General features: G+C 39.8%; 2 protein-coding genes across 14 annotated transcripts in view; one reads left to right on the top strand and one right to left on the bottom strand.

The window, feature by feature from the left end:
- LOC102059623 (kinesin light chain 1) overlaps positions 1 to 5983 on the top strand; it is a 74508-nt gene extending 68525 nt beyond the window's left edge. For all 8 annotated transcript variants that reach the window (XM_055716468.1, XM_055716466.1, XM_055716467.1 and 5 more), the window contains one exon: positions 863 to 5983. In XM_055716468.1, coding sequence (XP_055572443.1) covers positions 863 to 881 — 19 coding nt within the window. In that variant the 3' untranslated portion in view covers positions 882 to 5983. The remainder of the gene's footprint in view (positions 1 to 862) is intronic.
- Positions 5967 to 22688, bottom strand: XRCC3 (X-ray repair cross complementing 3). 6 transcript variants are annotated; one of them, XM_027803443.2, is made up of 10 exons: positions 21882 to 22684; positions 21654 to 21792; positions 21036 to 21141; positions 20539 to 20676; positions 19451 to 19657; positions 13267 to 13421; positions 12220 to 12432; positions 9988 to 10034; positions 8803 to 8932; positions 5967 to 7343 (listed from the first exon to the last, which is right to left on the bottom strand). In XM_027803443.2, the coding sequence occupies exons 3-10, from the start codon at positions 21121 to 21123 to the stop codon at positions 7245 to 7247; spliced, it is 1077 nt and encodes a 358-aa protein (XP_027659244.1). In that variant the 5' UTR covers positions 21124 to 21141; positions 21654 to 21792; positions 21882 to 22684; the 3' UTR covers positions 5967 to 7244. The 6 variants fall into 6 exon arrangements, 5 of the variants coding, with proteins under 5 accessions (XP_027659244.1, XP_014134387.2, XP_027659246.1 ...); XR_003559473.2 differs by lacking the exon at positions 5967 to 7343 and adding an exon at positions 10868 to 11016 and having other exon boundaries at positions 8845 to 8932; positions 21882 to 22685; XM_014278912.3 differs by lacking the exon at positions 20539 to 20676 and having other exon boundaries at positions 21882 to 22688.
- Positions 22689 to 22721: the final 33 nt, after the last annotated feature.

The raw sequence follows: 22721 nt of genomic DNA, 5'->3' as shown, positions 1-22721 counted from the left end.
TTACCTGTATATGGTGTGCCCGATAGCTACTTCCCATTTCCTGTTTTTACCTAATAAATCACTGCTTCTTATATTGTCAAATAAGCTAGCAATGTTCTGCGCTCTAAACACGTGTGCATTTTACTGACACAGTAACTGCAACTAATTTTAGGAAGATAAAACTGCTTCTGTACTAACAAAACTGTACGTGAGGATCTTCATTGCTGTTTGTCCTAAAGTATCAGGAAAGCCCAAACTGTATGGCTCTCATTTTACCATTGAGTGGCATAAAGGAGTCTTAAGTATATTATCTCTAATGAATGTACTGCAGAGTTTTCTGTGGTGTGAAATGTATGCAAAACTTAATTTAGGCTGAACTTCAGGGGGGAAAAAAACCCACAAACCAGAGTAAAGCATAATTCTTTGCAGAAACCATGCCAAGGTTTCAAAATGCCATGCCTTAAGTGCCCCTAAAGTGGATCCTTAGTATATAATTGATGTGACTTCCAGAAGAGTAATTTCTGTGCACATTGTGATACCAAAGTTAGTTCTCACTTTTTGTGAACTTCGGTGGTTTCCCAACTGTATACACTCATGGCAATTCCCATAGATGGGCTCTTGCATTTCTGGGAAGACTTGGGTCAGGATTGTGAAGGGTGTGTATACATATCAACAGATCTTTTCAGTATTGCTGGCTGGGGAAAAAGAGGTTTATTCGAGTATGGAAAAGTACTCCCCTACTCACCATGAACAAGGCCAGTTCTCTGTAGTTCCCGGTACCCGTTTGTTCCTGTTTTTTAAAACTAGTAATTTTGTTTATTTGCTGAACTACCTGGACATCTGCTTAATTTATTTGTTTGTTTTTTTTTTCCCCTTCACACAGGAACGAAATAATTGTCTGACAGACTCAAGAGCTCTGAGTGTCAGTCATACTGATTTGGCGCATTGAGATTCTTGGACAGAAGCTAGCTAATATTCCTTTGTGAATAAAGAAGCACTGAGACCTTCAAAGCTTTGGTTCCTCATCATTATGTATAGGAACACCTAGTCTGTAGATTTTTGTTGGTTTTTTTTTCCAATGGACTGCTGGTTTTACTTTTCGAAATAGGGACAATTTCAAACACGGCATTAGTGGATATTTTCTTCTAAAGGAAAACTATATAGATATATATTGCTCGTTGCACTGCTCCCATTCATGGTTACATTGATTTCTTCAATAGATCCAAGTATTACAGCAGCCAAAAAAATGTAAAAATATAAACATATTTAAAGCATACCAAAATGCAATGATGTTTGAAAATGCAGGCAAAATTAAATGTGTTGCAGTAAATACACACAGTGCTGGAATGAGAAAAGGATAAAATTCATGTGCATTACTGTATAAATTGAAATTGAGCATACTGTATTGGTGGGGCTTTCCTTTGCACCACGTACTATTGTATTGTTAGAAACCTTAGCTGGCGAAACAGCACTTGGGACACGGCTTACTTAACCACTAGATTGAGCTATTAAATTTTACGGAAGAGAGGGTTGGGGTTACATTACATATAGATAGCACGAATAGCAATACCTGTGACCGTAACTTTGATACTTGTTGATGTAAGTCTTAGGGCACAGTAATCAGTGGAGGTAGGACAGTTCAGGAGAAATGGGAAACGTTTTGACCTTGACTTTGTATGGTTGAAGAACACTGACGTGTTGGACTGCAGCTGTCCCAGAGCAGCTGCTGTTGCTCTTAGGGAAACATCAAGCCTCAGGTTGACTTTCTTGCTTGTCCGCTGGAATTCACAATCCCATTCGCTGTTTTCTGAGAGTGCCCCAGCATTTCCTTATGCTGATTCCAAATCCTGCCTTTCTCCATAATAGCTGATGACAGCAGAAGCGGGCAGCTACACACTAGGCTGTTACGCTGGGGAGTAGCTGCTGTGCAGAGGACCACTCAAATCCAAAGGGCCCCAACGGAAGCGCTAGATGGCCGTAAGCGGCAAGCAACTTGTTTGACTACACATCCATGTTAAATCTACTTATGGTTAATATATATGCTGTCAGTATACGGGACTGCTGCTGGAACTAAGTGTGTATTATTAAGTTTTTTATAGACACTAGTGTTTCCTCTTGCTTTTCTGTAAAGCTTGTAATTTTGTTCATCTTTTGTAAAAATTTTTCTTCATGTGAAGCTGGATGAGAAAGTAAAAAAAAAAAGCAACCAGTGTGTATACAAATGTATTTGTGGTCATAGTTGCGAGTTGGAAAATGCCGAACAAAATTAACTTTGGGAAAAGCTGGAATATTCATTCAAGGTTAGCGCCAACTGGAGGTAACTCACAGGAATGTAAGCGAGTTTTAGTATTTGAACAGGCGGCGAAGAGTCATTAGTATCAGTAGTTCGTAGAAGTATTTGACTGGTTTTGCATCTGGTTTTACGTTGGTTACAGTAACTGATGCAAAAAGTTGTATGTGTATTGCACTTAACTTATGTTTACCAGGAGGTACCTTATTAGCATCTTTTTAAAGAAAGCTGCATATATGGTATACCTGCTATGAAGACAGTTTAGAAACGGTGAGATACAATGCTGCTAATGTGTAGAAGTTTTAGCACAGAGTAGTGCAATTCATTAATGAACTTGAGCAAGAACAGATTGTTGCTCAGTTATCTTAACAATATATACTCATATAATGTAGACTCTTAGAGTTTTAATCTTTTTATTAAGAGCTTTTTATATTACAAAAATCCATAATATATATACTTCCCCCCTGCCCCCAAAGCAAAACATGTTATGTGCACCCATTGGTGAATTCAATTCTCTGCGCAAAGCCAGAGCGAGCTGGCTCTGCACCCGGGCTGCGCACCCAGGGTGGGTGCCGGTGCCGGGCAGGCTGGGGGAAGGGCAGGAGAACCCTGCCTGAGGAGCTCTTGCTGCAGACACCCCTTGCCGTCACCCTGTTTCACACCAGCATGCTGCCGGGGTGGCTCAGCGGACCTTGCAGCACGCGGTTCTGCAGAGCTCAGTGTTTCACTGAAGAGACTGTTGTAAAAGTCTGGCTTCCAAAAAAATCCACAAAACTATTTAGACCCAGAACTGATCTTGTTAATAAGGACTTACTTAAAAGACATTGAAGAATGTGGTTTCTACATTTCATCTTTCAACTTCAAAGGAAAATTATTTTTGCAGCCTTTCTCTCTCTCAAAAAAAAAAGGGGGGGGGAAGAGAGAGAACTTGTGTAAATAGCAATACAATATTTAACCATGCCAAATTACAATGTACATTAAGTTTTAAAATGCAAGACCATGGTATGTTGATGGTGACAGTGAGGGAGCTTTCTCGTTCAGTATCTTACGGTTGGTGGCATTACTAGTACTGTGCTTTTAAATGTGTTAAACTTTTATATATTTTAAAGTGTGTTGGAAGATTAAGTTGTTGAGCTACTGCTTATTAAACAATTCTTACATTTACAAGGTTCATTTTTTTCAGAGAAGAAACTTCAAGTCTTCTCTAATCCATAAATCCCCGAGAATGAGCCAATGGGCTGGTTTGCAGTTTGTGAAGCACTTGTATAAAAACCAAGTTAAGGTCAACATTACTTGTGTGTGAATCATGAATGAATTACTGTCAGGACATGTCTGTATACATTTCAGTTTTGGGTGGGCTTCTCAGTTTGCTTTTACGTAAGATTTTCTTTCTAGATTTCCTCAGTTCCGGTTGTAGCTAACAGTCTGCATGATGTATAAAACCAGAACACCCAATTGCGTAATTCTTGGATGTCTTCAACACCAAACTAGATCAACGGCTCTGACAAAACAGAAAATGAGAAAAGACCTTCAAAACTGACAGACATCTTGTTAGAAAAACTGCAACCTTGGTAGTGCTGTTTTGTTTTTAATCTACCATTGTTGTCCTTGCCCAGAACTGTAAGGGTGAACTTCATTAAAAACATAACGAGGACTCCAGTTTAGGCCAGTTCCTCTAGATTCTCCTGTGAACAGTGGCTAGTTCTGGGGTACGCAGTAGGATGTGGGACGAATCAGACATGGAATCATTACTGCTAGAAAGGTGCCTGTTGCCCTTCCGTCTTGTCTGGTTGTGTGCTAATCTTTAGGAATATTGGCAATATTTGGTCTTGAGTTTAGATCTTGTTAAATATGATTGTAAGATGGAACTGTTTCACCATTTGTTCCTCTCTTAGAGGAATAACTGAACTATTGCTGTGATGTTTGTGCTTGCAGTACTGCAGTGATGGGACATAGCACTTAAACAATGGAAAAACAACTGGATGTGTTACCTAGTTTGTACCCTTTTTTAAAACAGCTCCCCCCATCCCCCCAAGCCCTCCTGAATGGTAGTAAATTAAAGTAGTTTTGAGAAGTATGTGTGCTGAAATTGTACCATTTGAATCCAGTAATTTTGAAAACGGTGTGGTTCTGTTGTAAATACATAGAAAAAGGGGTGTGCGGTGCTTTGTTGAAAGTGTGTTTACAATACTTGATGAGTTCAAGTTACTTTAGTTTTTGTTATGCAGGTCATGTATTTTGTCTGAAAGCTGCTAAAAGAATTGCGTTTTTGGTAATGTTAGCCTGTGCTGAGAGAATAAATGTTAAAAGATGTGATGCTGTGAAGTTTACAGTTTTATTATAGCAACTTTACATTGTCACAGAGTTATTGAAGTATTGGTGTAAACGATGGCTTTTGGTTTTGTGTTCTGTTTTGGTTTTGTTTGTTTGTTTTTTAGAATAGTTTAGAATTGAGGGAAATCTTGAATATCTAAATTTGATTGTTTTTTTTTCTCCCAAACCATTTGCAGTCGTCTCAGTACACTGAACAGCCAAGGTCAGTAGCTTTTTAAAAAAAGCCTGAAATGACAAAACAAGAAGCAAAACACAGTGCCACCATCTGACAGAGGTCAGGTTGGGAAGATGCTTATGCTCATGGTGAAATTGTGAAACTGTTCTTTAGCTATGGCTACTTTTAAATACGAAAGATTACAGAGAACCCTAGTTGGAAGTTCATTTAATGCTCCAGCTACATCAGGAAGCTCAAAGCTGCTGTAGCGGTTGTGCTGGCACACAAGAGAGACTAGAAATTGTATACAGCTTGGAACAAGCATAGCCAAGTAGTTCTAAAAAGCAGATCTATCGGTAGGCTCCCTGTATTTAGTCTCAATTCAAGCATGGAAGGTTTTTGAGTCTTTAGTTTTAAATTCTGTAGTAGAAGCATTACACAGTAGTGGTGGGAGGCTACAGTATATAATTAAGCCAGATGAGTTCCTTCCAATCGGGAATGGTATTTTCTCCTTTCTAGGACCTGGTTTAACAAAACAAGCCCCAAACCCAGTAACAGCAAAACAGAAAACCACTGCCCCCCTCTGATCTGTGGATTTCATGTTTGATTTTAAAAAACTAATAAACCTTCCAAGATTGGATTTAAAATGCTGCATTTTGCTCTCCATGTGTAGTTACTGCTGGTCACAGCTATGGACAAAACCCCATTCAGAGTTTGCCTGGTTTTCTTGCCCCATAAAACTTTGTTGAAAATAAACTTCCACAAATGTTGTTTGTAACAAATAGTGGTAATTCACTTGTTTTCATCAAGAAACTTGTAATGAGAATTTTTTAACGTGTTTTGCTACATCTGTTTTGTTAATAGGTCAGTCATGTAAATTTTTATCTTTACCAAGCACAAATTAATTTGGTAATTTGGTTCAACTTTTCCATAGCAGCGTTTCCAGAACCCTACACGATCCTTCTTCTGAAAAAGGCCTCTCTAAATACATCATGGATCTGTAGATTAATTTGAAACTGTTTAAAAGTTTCTCAAGTGTCATTTAATGTTTTTTTTCAAAGTGTAGAAAAATATTTAAACATAATCTTACAAGATAAAGGTGATACACTTAATACATTCTAGAATGTAAATTTTCTTTGTAAAAATTACTTCCATTTTTTTCCTGTATAGAAGCAACTCTCAGTTGTGAAATCCAAAGATGAATAAAGCTGTATAAAGGGAAGGTTCTTAAATTGCATTTATTGAAACTTAAGCATGTTTCAACGCTTTTGACACAAGGCTTTGCAGATGGCAGATGCTTTGTTCAGTCTTTGTGAGGGTTTGCAGCCCCAGAGCTGCCCTACAGATTTCTGACTGGGGGTGTAAGTAACTGGAGAAAGTGGTAGACACTGCAGAGGGACGTTCAGCTGCTGCGAGCGACTGACGTAAGCCTGGGCTCAGTTGTATTTTGGAGGTTAAAGGTGTGCGCATGTGATGATGCGCCAGGAAGCACACTGTAATGTGTTCTCACTCAGCTTTAAACCTCCAGCTGGAAAGCTAAGTAAGTTACCAGCGTGAGTGATGACAGGACTTACTTAGATGTTACTTAAATTTGGTGGTAAAAGTGTTCTTTACCAGGTAACCTGGGGCTTTGGTTACAGACCCATCTGTGACGTTTAACATGTCTGTCTCATTCCTGCAGGCGGTCAGGTTGCAAGAAGAGATGTTCATCAAAATACTACGCAACTGAGCCTTGAGCCGCGTATCCATGAACGTGGTGCACAGAGAGGCCAGTTCCTGGGGCTGGAGCCTGGGCTTCCGTGAGGCTCCTCAGTAAATGCATGTCCAGGTAGAGGTTGACTGATGCCTGTTAATCAGTTACATCTGTCTGTGGCTTTTTTTTTTTCTAAATCAAATTCACGCAATAGGATGAGCAATACACTGGCTAAAGTTCTTGTCCCAGATACACAGGCCAAGAATGGAAGAGAGTAACTTGAATGTTACTTGTGCTGTATTAATCTATGGCCAGTAAAATAGTTAGGAAAGAGGCATGGAACAGAAGGATTTGAGGACTGAGGTAGCCATGCCTCTGAGCTGTAGCACTCACTTTTTCCTTGGCCAGAGTACACAAAGATTTCTAAGCTTCATGGTTGGATTTTACTAAATACCAGAGAACAGTCATTTTCAAATACAGGGAATTAAGACAATTTAGGAAAGAGATTTAGAGACAATTTATGCTATTTGCACAAGTCCCTGTAGATGACTGAAGGGATTGCAGAACGCACTGAAATAAACTCATCCTTCTTTCTGCTTGCTTAGCGTTTCCTTCCTTCAGCTTCAAGCCACGACTGTGCCTGTTCTCATCCAGAACTTCCCGGTGGCAGTCACGGAGTCCCTGTCTTCCTGGGTCTCTTCCTTGTGTCATATGCTCTGTTGTGCTCAGAGAACTCTTCCTGCTGCCAGAGAGTTCCACCTGACCCCATGTCTGCTACACACTTTTCCTTTCTGCTACCCAGCTGCACGCTTCCACATGGAGATGGCTGCTGCACCCTTAAACAGGTATGACTGGGGAAAGGCAGAGGTGGCTATTTCCCTTACATAGTGTACCTGAAGAACACAAAAGGAATGTCTCTGGACTTGCCTTTGGCCAAGTGACAGTCATTCCTCTGAACTTGTATTTATGGAAGAGACCGTATTGTTTTAAACTACAGAGAACAAAAGGTTCTCATTTGCCAAAAGACAGAACTGAGCGATGTAACTGCACAGACAAATGTGAGACCCGGTAGGCTGCTGCTTTGGGCAACCTGGGGAGGCAGGCGGAAGGGGGAAATCTGAAAGCGTAACAAGTACGTGATACAAGTGAGCAGCGTACACTGGTATGAGCAGCATCTACATAGCCTAGGCCCAATAAGGTCTAAGTCCTTTAGAAAATGCACCTAAATAACTTCCTCTAGCTTGCTTTCACATTGAGTTCAGCAATGACTAGAAAAAGCAGAAGTCATAGCAGTAGCCTGAGGACAACAGAAAAACATGAGAAATAGTGTAAAGATGGGAAGAAAAAAGCGTCGTCAACAAAAACCTGAGGAGAGTAATAGCTCTATGGCTGGATGAAAACAGCTCGAGGTGCCCTTCAGAAGCCTAATTCCGTTAAAAGCCCAGCAGCAAGGACAAGGTACTAGAGGCAGCGATCCAGAAGCTGATGGAGAATGCTGTCCAGGTCCAGTAAAAACAGAGCAGGGCCGAGTACCAGGAAGAACAAGAACGGGGCCCTTGTTCTGAAAGGACCTGGTTACACCGCTTCAGCAATTAGCAAACAAGGGGATGGAGGTATGTGGTTTGTTATTTTTTAAGTGGAAGATGCTGAAGAGGCTTCTGCTATAAGGGGAGGGGACTGGAAAGCAGAAAAAGAGTGGAAAAGACCAAAAAAAAATCTTGAAAAAATCTGTAGAAGTTCTATGAAGCTAGATGTGCCTGTGTAGTACAGAAAGCAGTACAATTTTAACTCTTTACAGTAAGATGTTAAAATCAAGTATCTTTCTGGAGTTTTTTTTAATCCCAATAATAAGTAGTTTAAAAAAATGGGATAGCTGCTTTGTGTTATTTCTGAGGCCCTACAGATAGAAGAAGGGCTATACTTAATGGCAGCATGAGGCCCAGAAACACCAGCAAGCAAAGTTAACTGGTCGAGTTTAGGTCCCTTTGTGTCTGGAAACAGAGTGGGTACACAGCTGCCGTCTCCTCCTTCAGAATACTTTTCTCACAAGGAAAAGCTGATAAACATATATCCAAGTATTAAAAAAAAAAAATCATCTTTCACAGCGTAAGCAAGGCTTACTGTAGTTGTATCACTGTCTGTGCATTTCAGGATCCGTTTCTCTCCTCTAGGAAGAATTTCATTTTACTAGTAATTCTTCCTGAAACAAAAGTAGTGTTAATTTTTTTTTGGAGCAGGATACTTTACTATGCAAAGGATTTATTTTATTCCTTTTACACCTTCCAATTTTACTGTATAGTAGCGAAAGGATGGAGGGAGATGAGGAGCAAAAACTACTCTGAGAGTCCTCACACTTCCACTGTGGTGTGATGCCGCTCCAGGTGATCGCTCAGGCTGCGGTACTCGGCTGACCATCAGTCTCATTAGCAGCTGATTTGCCCAGGTTATTCCAAGTGCTGGATAGGCTTTGTTATCCGCTACACTATAAAGAAAACATTACAAATTTCTGCATGTGTGAGTTTAATATGAAATATCTTCACTTCTGTTGTAACAAGATTACACTGAAAGAAATTATCTGCTCTTTCTCTATATTTAATGTTGTTTGCTGTATTTAAAACTGTGTCTTTCAAGACAGAGATTACAGGGTGTACGCACAAAACTATACTCCAGGTTCTCTCTATAGCAAAGTGCTTCTACACAGAACAATTCATTCATTTTTCCAACTACAACCATGGTGAATACCTGCCTCTGCCTTGGTGGGCCCACTCTTGTGACAGGACAGTAACAACAGAAAGATGGTTGAGCTTCAAGTATTTGAAATGTGTAACTGCTGGCCCTGGATTCCACTCAAAGGTATATTTAGAAACGTTGGCTAGATATAATACTGCATAAGTATTACTTTAAACACTAAATTTAAACCCATTTTTCTTCCTGGAAAAAGTGCCATCTCTCCAGTAAGAGAATTACAAGATAACAAGGGGGGAATAAAAATCGAACCTTATCCTTGTTCCATGTCAGTTTCTGTATCTGGAAGATGTAACTAACTTCTCACAAAAACACAATTTATGTAGCACCTAGCTTATCTAGTAAACCGAGATTCAAACAACAAGTAAGTATGTTTCGATCCTGTTAATACCTTGGTGTCAGAAGGTATTTTTCTTAAGCAACTAACAAAACCAACTGATAAGGTTTGGTTACTGTATTTTTTTAATCGGGCAGAAAATGCACTCAGTTATATCAAGAGGCAAGAAGAGATGCAAAAATACTCTTGTGTAAGTAAGCAAGTGCCAGCCATTAACTCCAGGTAATCTTCCCCCTAACTTGCTGATTAGGGATTATCGTGTAAGTGTATATGACAGTTTCTTCCACTTCACGCACATCAGTTATTGCCAATATCAGCAAATACAACATTGCTGGCTAAATGCGCTAGTGCTCCTAACACACTCTGGTAGTTTATACTGGAGTTAAAAAGAGAAAAAAAAACGGTTAAATGCTGCTGTGTATGACATCGTGACAGTTCTGTTGTGGATGACTTACCTGCAACTGCCCTGAGCAGCTTCCAACTCGCTCACTGCATCGGTCACCTAAAGCAGAACAACAATGTTTGAAGTTGATCTGTAGCCCTGCATTTGTTTTTAGCAAGCAGAAGGGCAGGGAAGGGAACAAAGCCTATAGAAAATCCAATTTATTGGATCACATACTAAGCCAAGTTAGAAAACATGTACTCTTTCAAGGCAAGTGAGAAGGGAGTTGTGAATTATAACCTTATTCCACAGCGCTACACCTATTTAGCTAGCTACAGCTTATATGAATTTAACTACTAGTAGATACTTAATTTGTTTAAAAAAACCAAACAAAAAAGCCAGAACCACACAAAACTCTTCCAGTGCTGTAGCTATACATAAAAGGTACTGACATCCAAATCTCCAAAAGGTGTCCTCAATGATTTCACCCCCTTCGAAGGCCTGCTTAATGGAGCAGTTTGACTACAGCCCAGAAAAATCCACACCTCTCCACTCCCTCTGTTGTCTTTTAATGTCATAATTCTTCCACACAAGTTCTTCACAAAGTACAACCAATTAAGTTCTAGGTACTTCTCTACATAGAATGTACATAATGGATTAATTTACAGCCATAAGCTTTCTTAGTGTTATTATATCCACAGTTTATTTCTGTAGCTACAGACCTGATGTAATGAGTCTCCTTCCATTAGGATACAGTCTTGAAGGACCCTCTGTCAGCACATGGTCAGACTGTTGTCATTCCATGTCCGGCACTGACTGCATCTGTGAGCCAGCACCAATGTAAGACCCTCATCATGGGAAGGCAGATTTAAGAAGCTCCCTTAAATTACTTTTTTCCCTCTGGTGCTGAACCATTCCAAGGCAGAGGCTGGGTACGTCTAGACATGTCTTACCCTTAAATCTGATCTTTTGCTGGCTAGATGGGTCCTCAGAACCCCTAGGAAAAAGGCAGATAACCTTTTCCAAATGCCCGTACTTGGAGTATCCCAGAAACTTGAATCCAAGGAACTTGAATCCAGTGGTTGGCTTGACAGTGTAAATGCTGAAACACACAAACCTTGGCTCAAAGAGTAAAATCCAAACCATGCTTCCCAGGGAGAACGAATTGTCTCTAATACCAAAATTCAGAAAGCAGTTAAAGGAACTGTCAGTTTTCCTTAAAAGCTAGCTGACCCTATGAAAGACTACGTAAGAAAAAGTTGGTTAAGAAATCAGGAGTAATTCAAGGCTGAAGCTTAAATTCTACTGAATCTTAATGGGAATCTTAGTGCAAGTAAAACACTGAACGCCTGAAAGCTGTTCATATTACTGCTACGTGTGAATTCCAATACACTCCCTTCCAGTGCTGGTAGTAAGTGTAAGGCTTTACACACTGCCCATTCTGTAGTCCCAGAACTCCTCCCAGGGAACAGAAATCAAACAAGTAACAGCTGACTTGATGTTCTAGAAACATCTTTCTTCCCGACATAAACCCCTTCTTGTTTGTGACTCAAATTCAACTTTTCTCCCTACTCCTTTTCTTCTGCTTTGAGAAGGAAACCTCCAGGCTGAGTACTTACTTAGTTGATTGAAGTGCCTTCTGGAAAGGAAGTTTTCTGACAGTGGCCTGCCTGTGCATTTACTCACCCCTTTTGTGATTAGACCAAGAGCAGTGGCATGCCACTTCTACAGGATGGAAGTAGGGTCTTGTTTAGTTTTCTCAAAAGAATATTCTTTTTGACTAGTATCATTTCTGGCCTTTTTTTGGTTGAGCTCAAGTCAGCCTGCATGCATTCTAATGCTTTAGTAATTTCAGCAGTAAGGCAAAGATGCTGAGCTTCACAAAAATGCAAAGTCCCGGGTCATTCATGGCCTCCTGTATATGTGGAATATCAGTGTGCATGCAGAGTTCCCAGCGCAATTGGGCTGGCAATGGCATTTGAAGCTAGTGTTAAGAAAGAACTCTGTTATTTTAGTTTGATGCTTTGTGCAGTTGCTGTAGGTACCTATTTTCATTAGCTTTAATGGACAACCTTTGAGAATATTAACAGTCTATAAAAGCCTAAATGATATTCGCAAAGTTTAGAGAAGTTAAATTTACTAAAGTACATCAGTTTAAGGAAGCTTCAGTTTCCATCAGTCATTGATACTCAGTTAACAGTGTTAAATGCAACACTAAGAAATCTGCATACACAGATTTCCCTCCCCCACTCCAGCCATTTCTTAAATGGTCCCTATAAAATGAGGGGCAATTTGGATGTCCTACCTGATTAATGCACAGTATTGGAGTCCTGAATCTAGTGCTTAAACTGTGAAGCTGTGCTCCAAATGTCTGCAAATACCGAGCCTTCGTAACAGAATCTGAAGCTCCAAATTCACATCGAAACAAAGCAGCAAGAGAGTCTATGATCACCAGCCGCACCATGCCTCTTGTGAGCAGGAGGGAAATCCTTTTAGTAATGCAGTTGTGAAAGGTATCCTACCGCAAAATACAAACAGCCAGCATTAAAACAGTTCAGAGTGATCTGTAAAAATCAAGATAGTAACTACAGATATCACTGCTGAAACAAGCTGAGAGTTTCTAATCGTAAAGTGAGTTTGTGTCTTTAAGTCTCACTAGTAAGCATTTTTTGCAAATCTCTTGTGGTTTTACCTGAAATAAAAATAAAGAGACCGAACTGCAGTGTACAGTTATCTGCAACTCTGACTTAAATCAGTTATTTACCAACATTTTGAAAGCTCAAGAATGCAATACTGTGATCCTAAACGGCTCCCACATTGCAGGAATGGTTCTCACTGAAACACTGAGAGGTCGACACCAGCACTGAATATTCAAGCCAGAAGTCTATGCTGCTGTTCCATTAATGACATATTAACAGCAAAATACATACCTGCTACATCAAGTCCATATTGATCAAGAGTCTTTAACAACTTTGGTGTTGCAAGTTAGTCAGGATACACACCAGCTTCTGCGTATATATTTATAACCTGTCTCCAAATTCAATGAAGATCTCCCTAGAAGCTGCAGTAAAACTAGTAGCAATAACTCTACTACATTTTAATAAATATAATGACCTACAAAAATCCACCACAATTCATTCTAAAAAAAATTCATATTTATCTTTTAATATATTTCATAATAAACCCCTACAATCGACAGTTCTTTAACAGCAAATTGCAGAGGTTAACTAGTATTTGTAACAGATCTTAGTTGACTCTTAGCTTTTTGAAAGGTCTCTTGTATCAGAAAAAGCCTGCGGTTACTGGATTATAGTGTAACGACTATGCATTTTTAATTTGTGCTAATACTTACTAGGTCTGCTGCATGCTCAACAAAAATACTGTTTCCAAATTTGATCTTTTGTATGATTTCAGCTGGAACATCCGTACGCATCTTACGTTGTTGTTCTATAAGTTGTTGCAAACGCTTACTTGGGAATATATCTTCTGTACAAATGTAGACAGCTCCTATAGTCAAGGAAACCAATTCCGTTATTACAATAGGGCTATCACATGCAAAATCTTCCTATCAGCACAAAAATAAAACAACACATTATGCACTCAAAAGCTAGACATATGCACCTGGAAATTCATGCTACTTTTTTGCAGCCATATTGAATCAATGATGAGAAACAAAAAGCCACTCCTATGACTTTCCTGTAGTGGCCCGGTCCTTTTTTTGATGCCTGTTGACACAATTGGATTTTTGTACTCTCTATTAGCTGACACATTTTGCACAGCTGCAGAGCCACCTGACCACCTAACCTGGATGACTGTGAGTATTGTAATTTATCCAACCCACTAACAGTGATACTGCACAGTTTGCTTGTTTTGGTTGGAAATCCAAACCAAAGCACTATACTGTGAAGAAAATGAACTATCCCAGCCCAAACCATACAATTAGTATTTTGATTAATTTCACTCACTGTTTTCAAATTTCTTGGGTTTAAATTTACATATGGAGGGTACTCATTGCCACAATTTTGTAAGCCAGTTTAAAGAGGATCACTCATCCAATCTCAGTCCAATTAACTCTTCCTGAAAATAGTAGATTAGATAGAAAGTATTATACTTCAATCACATTACTGTGAGTGATGTCTATATATTTTTACTGCGGTTTCTGGTTAGTAAGTATGCATTATTGCAGACAAAATTAACCATACACATCAAAGATGCTGGGAAAGAAAATATGCACAGTATTTTCTTTAATAAAAATTGTTAGTTATTGCAGAACTAGACAGAATTAGCAGCTAATACTTATAGGGTTACATCTAAGGATTAAGTCCACTCACTAAAGTGGCTGAAGCTGCTAACGCAGCTTGGCAGCCAATGTGCTTGGCAATATGAGACATCCTGAACGTTTCCACCCCACTGGTCTACCCCTATGCCAGCTGCCCAGGGAGCGGGAAGTCCCATTTCCAGATGCAACTTCCAAATCCAATCCAAGTATATTCCACGGGAAAAAAAAAATGAAACTATATCCAATAGCATAAACTGAAAGATCTCAGGAGTGGATCAAGTACAATTCATGGTTAGTTTATCAATAAAAATATTCTGCTGATGGACACTTGTAGAACACGGGGTTCTGAATTCTGATAATCTTCTATACAAGGCAAAGGTGAGCCTGAGCCTAGGCCTGATTTTCTTTAGGCCTAGGCTTGCATCTTTAGTTTAATTCTCCCCAGCCTGACTATAAATTCTTATATAAATCACCCTACTTAATTTAACAAAAAAATATTTATCCGATATACAGTCTTATTTTTGAATACCAAAAAGCTATCAGGCAAAGCAAAACAATTTACCTATGCCCACTAATTAAAATAATTGTCTTTGACAGGTGGGAATTAAAGACCTTCCTCAATTATTAACACCTGGAAAAATACTTCAGCATCATCTATGCCTTCCATAGGAGATACTGAAATGTTCCTGCAATTTCTATTTCCATTCTACCTAATAACAGGTTCAAATTATACTTTGGCTTCTTTTAACTCCCCTTGGCCCTGGCAGCCAATAGCATTTATTACGAGAAGATTCATTCTCCATTCTTAATTCCCCAGTTCCATTACGTATATATTTATGTCAGACGGAATGAGGGTTGTTAGCAGTTTACAATATTTGACAGTAAATAAGGGCTACAATAAAGCATCAGTGATCAGAGCAGTCATGATCTGATCATGATCCCTGAACTACAACACACAAAAAACCTAAGAAGCTGAACCACGAATATTTTCTGTACTTCCACTTTTTTCCTAGCATTTGAGTAGATAGAATTCTGAAATTTAAACTGTGGGTATAAATGCTGTCTTCGGTAATTACAATTACTGAAGTCATACGCAATACCAGTAGACACAAATGAACACATACACAAATGTTCATCAGCAAAGAAGGAAAATAAAAGAAGAAAAAACAGAGTCCACAGTTACTTGTATCCATTAAGTTTACAGTGACACCAGTAGCCTGTTGAATACTATCTGAATTTGTATGAAGCTCAAGTGAGGAAAACAGTAAACTATTAATTATATCACTTAACTGCTGAAGACTTTTTAAATAGCTAATTATGAAACAGTTAATTAGGTGAACCTTAACTTTCTTGACTATTTCCCCAGGTTAATTTCTCCTAATTGCACTAATTTTCACCTCACTCTCCAACTTGACAATGACTGAGTATCAAATAGGCAGGTGAGTATTTTTACTAAGGGCAGTTCATGCATTCCTAATCAGATTTTCAGTTTCATGATTTCTACAGAGACAGTAAGTCAAGAAAAATTTCTAACCACAGATTTGACATTACGTATAACTAATACCAGTACTCACTCAGACAAACCAATTATGCCTTGCAACACTTATACCACAACACTGAAAGTCATAATGATGCAAATTCAAAACCAAGTAAACAAACAAAGAAATAAAGAAAACCCACCAAGATATACAGCTTCCTTAAGCCCGCGTGGTTTTTGAATTTCATAGTAACAAAAGCTATGCCAACTTGTGATAATAGTTCCTGAAGCAAAACATTCTGGACTTCTCACCTACCATTCTTATTCACAGCCGATTGTCTTCCACACAATATTGCCTAATTCTGAAAGACAAAGTTTTCTTTACCATGAATGCTGGCTTGCAGACGAATCATCTGCTTTCCAAAAATCCAACCTGCCTTAAGGAGTATGTCCCTTGTCTTCTCCTTGGTTTACTTAAAAAGGATGGAATGTCCATTACTTTAGATTTCATGGTTGGTGGGTTTGTTTTTTTTCTCTGAATGCAGATTTACATTAGATAGATCGAGAAATGTATTTTGATCCTGAGATATTGTAACATTCAAGACATTTCAAAACAGAAAACCTACTGAAAAAAATGCTTTTTTCCAAAATTAACTTATCTGGAGAAAAAGAACTGCAGAATTTTAAAGATATTTTTTTTGCAGGTTATTTCATTACAGTAATAAGAACAGTGAAACACTGAAAAAAAGTAATAAAAAATTGAAGATTAATTCCTTCTTAAGCACAGTTCTGCTTCACAGACTGGCTATTTCTGCCCCAGTTTAGTTTTGTAAATATCAGCAGTCACCTGCCTATTTTCTGCTCTGCTGTAATGCTTTTTCGACACCAGATAAATTGACTACAGCAGATATTGTACTCCGAGTACCTAACTGGTCCATTTGTGATTTCTCAAAAATACAAAGTGGCACAAGTTTGTGGATTTTTTTCCCCTTTGAGTTCTGCTCATTTCACAAAACAATTGCGTAATTTTAATCTTGAACTTTAAGAGAGTTAAGCCATATAAAATTTATCAGAGTAACTTTGCCCCGGCTTAAAATTTGAGTTTCATGGTACAATGAGACCAGCACTCTCTCCCACCAGACCTTCATCAAGCCTCTTCAGCTTTTGTTTGTGCTCTTCAGTTTGAACCACAGTAAAACTTTTGATTAGGGAGAATACGCACCCATGCACTAAAAACACAGGAGCTGCTTCATAGCCAAGTGACAAGGGCTAGAAGAGACTGACAAACAACTAAACCCAGTATTAAAGACCAATACCTAATTATGAGGCAAATACACTTAATATTCACATATCTGTAAAGATAAATGAATTGTCATAACCTAAATAAAAAGAGGAGACTAGTACAAGCATCATGCTATTTGTAGTTTATTAGGAAGCTGTTAACAAGTCAAGAGTCAGGGTAGTTACCACTTTTGGGAAAACAGTGGAGAGACACTCTTTTAAGAAGTCAGTTGTCCTCAGTGATCATATAAGCGTCTTTCCTCACAGGTCCACAAAAAACAAACAGAAATCAGCTATTTCATCAAATCCCAGTGCTTCACTTTTATTTAGGCTGATAAAAGTGCTATGCTGGTTGTTGACCAAAAACCACCCCAAAGCCAAACAAATAAAATTAAAAACCAAACCAAAACACTAAAAAACCCCACCCTCAAAGGACAAATCTTGATTCCTACAAACTGTCATGCATCATACCAGCCTGTTACTAAGATTCAGTAGAAAACCTTTTTTTTTTCTAGTTCAGAATTCTAATATGGTTATGAATGCATTCACACTATATGCATGTATTACTTTTGAGTATCTGCATATAAAATAAATTCAGCCAACTTGTGGTTGGCCATAACTGACACTCTTAGAATGGTAGACAGATAACCTGCAGGCAAAGGATGTCCTAATTTCTTTGTTTGCTGCCAACCTCCCAGCACTGAGAATTGTAAACAAGATTAGCACTAAGTCAAATGAAGTAAATACACAATAAATCTATACTGTCTAAAGAAATGTATTTCAACATCACCATCAAAAGAACAGGAAGTTTCCAGCACTAAAACAACCACACAAAAAAATCCGCCAATCCACCATAACTTTAAATCAGTAGCAAAGTTTTAGCACCGAGATTGATCTTCTATTGGTAGTGCTAGACTTCTGTGATAGTTACTAAGCATTGTTGTTCTCATCAAGTTGCCTAAAGACTAAAACTCCTCATACTTAACATAAGCTTTTAATTCCTGTATTTCTCGTAACTCAACACAACCTTTACTATTCTTTAGGCAACCCTTAATTATTGACTGCAGAGAAACCAAGTTTCATTTTCTAAATGCTATGCAAACAGAATCTGCTGCTATGACTGTATGCAGTCTAACATATGGCAAAATACCACCCTGAGAGTAAAGAACTGCAAGAATTAGGATTCCACTACTCCCTTTGCTCTCCAATTCCAGCAGCAGGATAATTCTCCCTTCTCTACCTTCTAGATTGTCAGAACTTCTGTCCTCTCACCCCTTCCAAAACACTCTGATCCTCTCACAGGATCATCGATATGATTGGCATTCTATCCCACCTTTCATGAAACTCTTAGGAGCAGGTAGATGGAGAACACTGACACGACACAGCAATCGCAATAGCACCAAGTGCTAGGTGCATAGGAAACAAGAATCGTATTCAAACAGAAATAATGAAAACACTTTGCCATTTTGTAGCCCTACAAGGAAGACTGTAGTCTGGTATAAATAGGGAGAAGTGTTGGGGCATGAATAAAAATGTATTTGCAAACTATCTGCAGTAGCTAGCAGCAACACACAAAGGAATTGAACAAAATCTATTTGCTTCTGCCCTGACTAATGATGTAACTTAAAACAAAGTGATATAAGCCACAGGCTAATTAAGGCCCTTTAAGCAAGATCTTCATTTGGACATTCCATGACTTTTCGACATGGGTGGATATAGTACAAGAAATAATTGAGTTCCCCCACAACAAACCACTGAGCTGCCAAATTAAACCCAGGGCTGCACAGAAGGAAGAGCAAGATCACAGCCAACACACACCTAAGGCAGACTACCAGGACACCAAATCCTGAGAAGTGACACAAGTTTCCTCCCTTGCTTAGGCTGCATAAAATACTAAAAATAAAATTAAAAAAATCAGGAGTTAGAGAAATGTGATAGGTTAAAAACCCCATATTCAAATAAAAGAACAAATCTGTATACTGTGGCAAGGCCAGGAAAATTGCAGGTACAAAAAAATGTTAACTTTGTTCAATTATATTTCCATCAATTTTACTCTGCGAATCACTATAATTCTTGTCATCAAACATTCTCTGAAATTTGAAACCTCCAACTAAGAATATATACCATATATCCCAAGATGTTTATGGAAAATTATCTGACAAGCTGCTGTGCTGTGGTTGTTACCTGAGGAGTCAGTAGCTACTTAGGACAGCAATGTTTTTCATATATGGTTTGCATATGTCTAGTTTAACCCACAGTGGCAGGCAGGTAAACAACAGCATAATTTAACACAAATTTTGTATTGCATTATGCTGTGATGCAAGGCATGTGCACAGCATGCTTTTGTCTGTTTCAAGGCGTACTAAAGTATCATTACTAAACGAGCTTACTACTAAAGCTATTGCAGAAGGGCAAGACATGCACTGAACATGTGCATCTACAAAGACAATATATTCCTCCAAGTGGCAAATTAATCAGTATTTATTTTTCAGTACTTACCAGACTCTAATCCTCCATACTTGTAAGGATACTGCACACAAAGGCACAGTTGTAAGCTAATCTGAGTCTTCCCAGCAGAACTTTCCCCGGCAAGTTCTGTGATTCCCTCTAAAGGAATGCCACCTTTTAGCAAGTTATCTAGTACTGAACATCCAAGGCTTAGCTTCTGGTGTTGGGAGGTGAGATGATCTTGGTAGAGCTGAAGAGCTGCAGGGTTTAGGATTTTTTTAACATGAGGGGGGGGGGGGTTGGAAAAAAAAAAAAGTTTTATTCAGTATCTTTCTGACACACAAGGATACAAAATAGAGGCTGTATACCAGGTTTATATCTACAAGGGATGCTTTCTTTGCTGATGGGAAATTTTTCTGATTCAGCCTGGTCTTCCCCACATCTTTTCCTCACCCTCACAGGGCCTACTAACTAAATGCCTGTTCAATACTTGATAGTTTACCCTGAGCCCTTTCTTCCTCTCAAACTTTTTTCCTTTCTCTGCCTCTAAGGAGTCTCTATGGAAAGCTATGCTCTGGGAAAATACTGCCAGCAAGGTTCAAGCACAGCAATTGCAGAAATGTAAAGCTATAGCAGACTATGAAACAGCATAGCAGGCATCTCGCTAAGGCCTGATGAAATAGGCAAATCACAAGAAAATAACTTTGAAGTACAGAGCTGCCACGAAGCATTTGTACAGGAGGATCTATTAGTTTCTGCTTATTTTGGAATAAGGTGTTTATAGTGAATCAGTTTATATAGTTTTTTAAGTTTTTCAACAAGTCTTAGTCCAAAAGGAAAATAGTGAGAGAGAGAGAAAGAAAAAGGAAAGATTCTGTTCCTCTAATCAAGTTTTTCAGACTGGAGAATCATTTTGTCCCATTTCAAGCAGGCTTGATCCTGAAGAAGGACACCCACCCACTTCCATCTCTTTTCAAGGTCTCAGAGGAACCGTCCTTAGGATAGTTTAATAAAAACACTTGCCTTTTCATTTTCAAAAGCCATGTTACTGTGTCAACGAGGAGCCAAAAACATATTTTCTCCCAGTGACATTATTTTAAGACTTAAATAAAACTTTTTTTTTGTATTGACCAGATTACCTGTAAGCATACTGTTTCTCCTCAGCGCATGAGAGACTGTTTTCAGTAAGCACTGTATATCTGCACTAGATAGTTTCATCAATCTTTGCAAGTCCGCTCCAGAAAGATTTAAAATCTCTTTTATTGATTTTATGTCAGCTGAAATTAGAAGAACTTTTACAAATACTTTTGGCTGGATTACAGTGTTATACACAACAGTAAAACTTTTTCCACTTTCTACTGTTCATTTACTTGAAGTTTATCTACCCTGCATTATTGTAAGCTGAGCAGGCAACTATTACTTTGTACCAACAAACGCTATAAAATTGTTCGGAAAATGATTATTGCAGCATGGGCAAAAGCTATCCATTCTAATTACTCAAAAAACTTGCTTATCAAATAATTAGTTCTAAAATGTTAGTATACATCTATATACTTATATGCATAAACACACAATTACATAAAGGAAGACACTATGGCGACAGATCTATTAGTAAGACACTGGCAAACTAAGTTACCTTTCTTAAGGGCAGCAACTACTTTAGGGTTCAAGTCAAACTGCTCCCAATTCATTTCCTGATTACAGCGCCGGGCTGAACAGCACATCAGGTAATTTTAAAGCGGCTTTTTGACATAAATGCAACAACAACAAAAAAGCATCATTCAGTGTCAAAAGTTTGTAGGATTTTCTTCATGTATTAACAATGTATTTATCAATTGTCTTAGAAAAGTAACAGCGATTCGGCACACTGGTAAAAGTCTTCTCAGATGGCTGTTTAAATATATTGTTAAGAGTTCAGCTAATAATACTGCAGTTAAGAACTACTAGTAATTTTAATTGCTTGTGATCCTGCATAGTACTTTTGCTCTGGGTTGAAGCTTGTGATGTTGGATAGTCATTTCTACCCTGCCACACTTTACACTAGCTTTTCATTTCCCAACAGAAAATAAGATCCCATGCATGTACAATTTGGGATGATCCAGCTCTATTCATACGCTGGACAGTCAAATACATTTTGATCAGCTAAAAGCAAAATTTAGTATTCAAACCAGTTTCTTGTAACAACATTAAACATTCTTTTTGATACAAAAGGCAACAGTTCACAGTTCAGCACTACAGCTGCCTAGAAGAGTACCTGGGCTCTGTCACTGTTACCAGCTCCCAGTCAGGCAGGGCTGCGGCGGGTGCGTTGAGGGTTACACAAGAACACAGGAATCACGGAGGGTCCCTCTGTTAACACGGGGGAGGAGAGGCTGACGACAGAGGGGAGGATGCTGACGACAGAACAAATGCAGAAGAAGGTTCTTTTCGAGCAGCATTTATTTAAAGCAACACTCTGACAAGAGTTTTAAGTCGAACTTACTGAAATGAACCATGACTATAAGGACCTTTGACTGGAGGGACCTCAGACCATTCCGTATACTCCCCTCCCACGAAGCCACTCCACCGCAGCCACTGTGCGAGGCACTGGGAAAACAGGGAAATCACCGGCGGGGAGCCAGCGGGAAGCCAGGCGTGTCCCACGGGCAGGGCGCCGCCAGGGCCTACCGCGGCCTGCCCTGGGCACGGGGCGCCGAGCGGCAGCACCGCCGTGAGAAACGGTTGAGGGGGAGCGGGACAGCCGGGCCCGCCCCGCCCGCGGCCTAGCAGCCCCCCAGCGCTGCCGGGAGCGGCCACGCCACAGCCAGCGCCCCCGCGGGGGCCTTGGCGGCGGCCGGCAGGACCTCGTCTCAGAGCACCCACAGACAGGGCCGCGACACCGCCCTCGCCCTCGCTACGAGCCCCCCGCCAAAGGCCGTAGCCAATCGGCGAGCAACCTGCCTGCGACGTCACCGGCCACAGGCCAATCAAAATTCCTCAAAGCGATCTCCGCGGCAGGACAACCAATGGCAGGGCGCTGCTCAACGAGCGGGCGGGACGCTCTGCGCTCTGGTATGGGCTCTTCCGCGGGGCTGGACGGGGAGCGGCAGCGGAGAGGAGCGTTCGCTACTGCCAGCGGTGACGCGAGGGCCTTGGGGCGGGCGCTGCCCACTACCAATGGCGGGGCCACCACCGAACCGCTCCTCAAGGCCGCGGCCGGCGGAGCCCGCCCGAGGGCGGCCCTGCTCGCTAATTGGCTATCGCGCTTCCCCGAACGCGGAAAGCGGGGGCGGGGGTGAGGCTCGCGCTCCCTTCGTTTCCGGGTTGCGGGGCAGGCAATTCC

This window comes from Falco cherrug, chromosome 7 (assembly GCF_023634085.1).
Source record: "Falco cherrug isolate bFalChe1 chromosome 7, bFalChe1.pri, whole genome shotgun sequence".
NCBI lineage: Eukaryota > Metazoa > Chordata > Aves > Falconiformes > Falconidae > Falco > Falco cherrug.
Note: the sequence above shows the minus strand (reverse complement) of the source record. Positions and strands in the feature narration are given on the sequence as shown.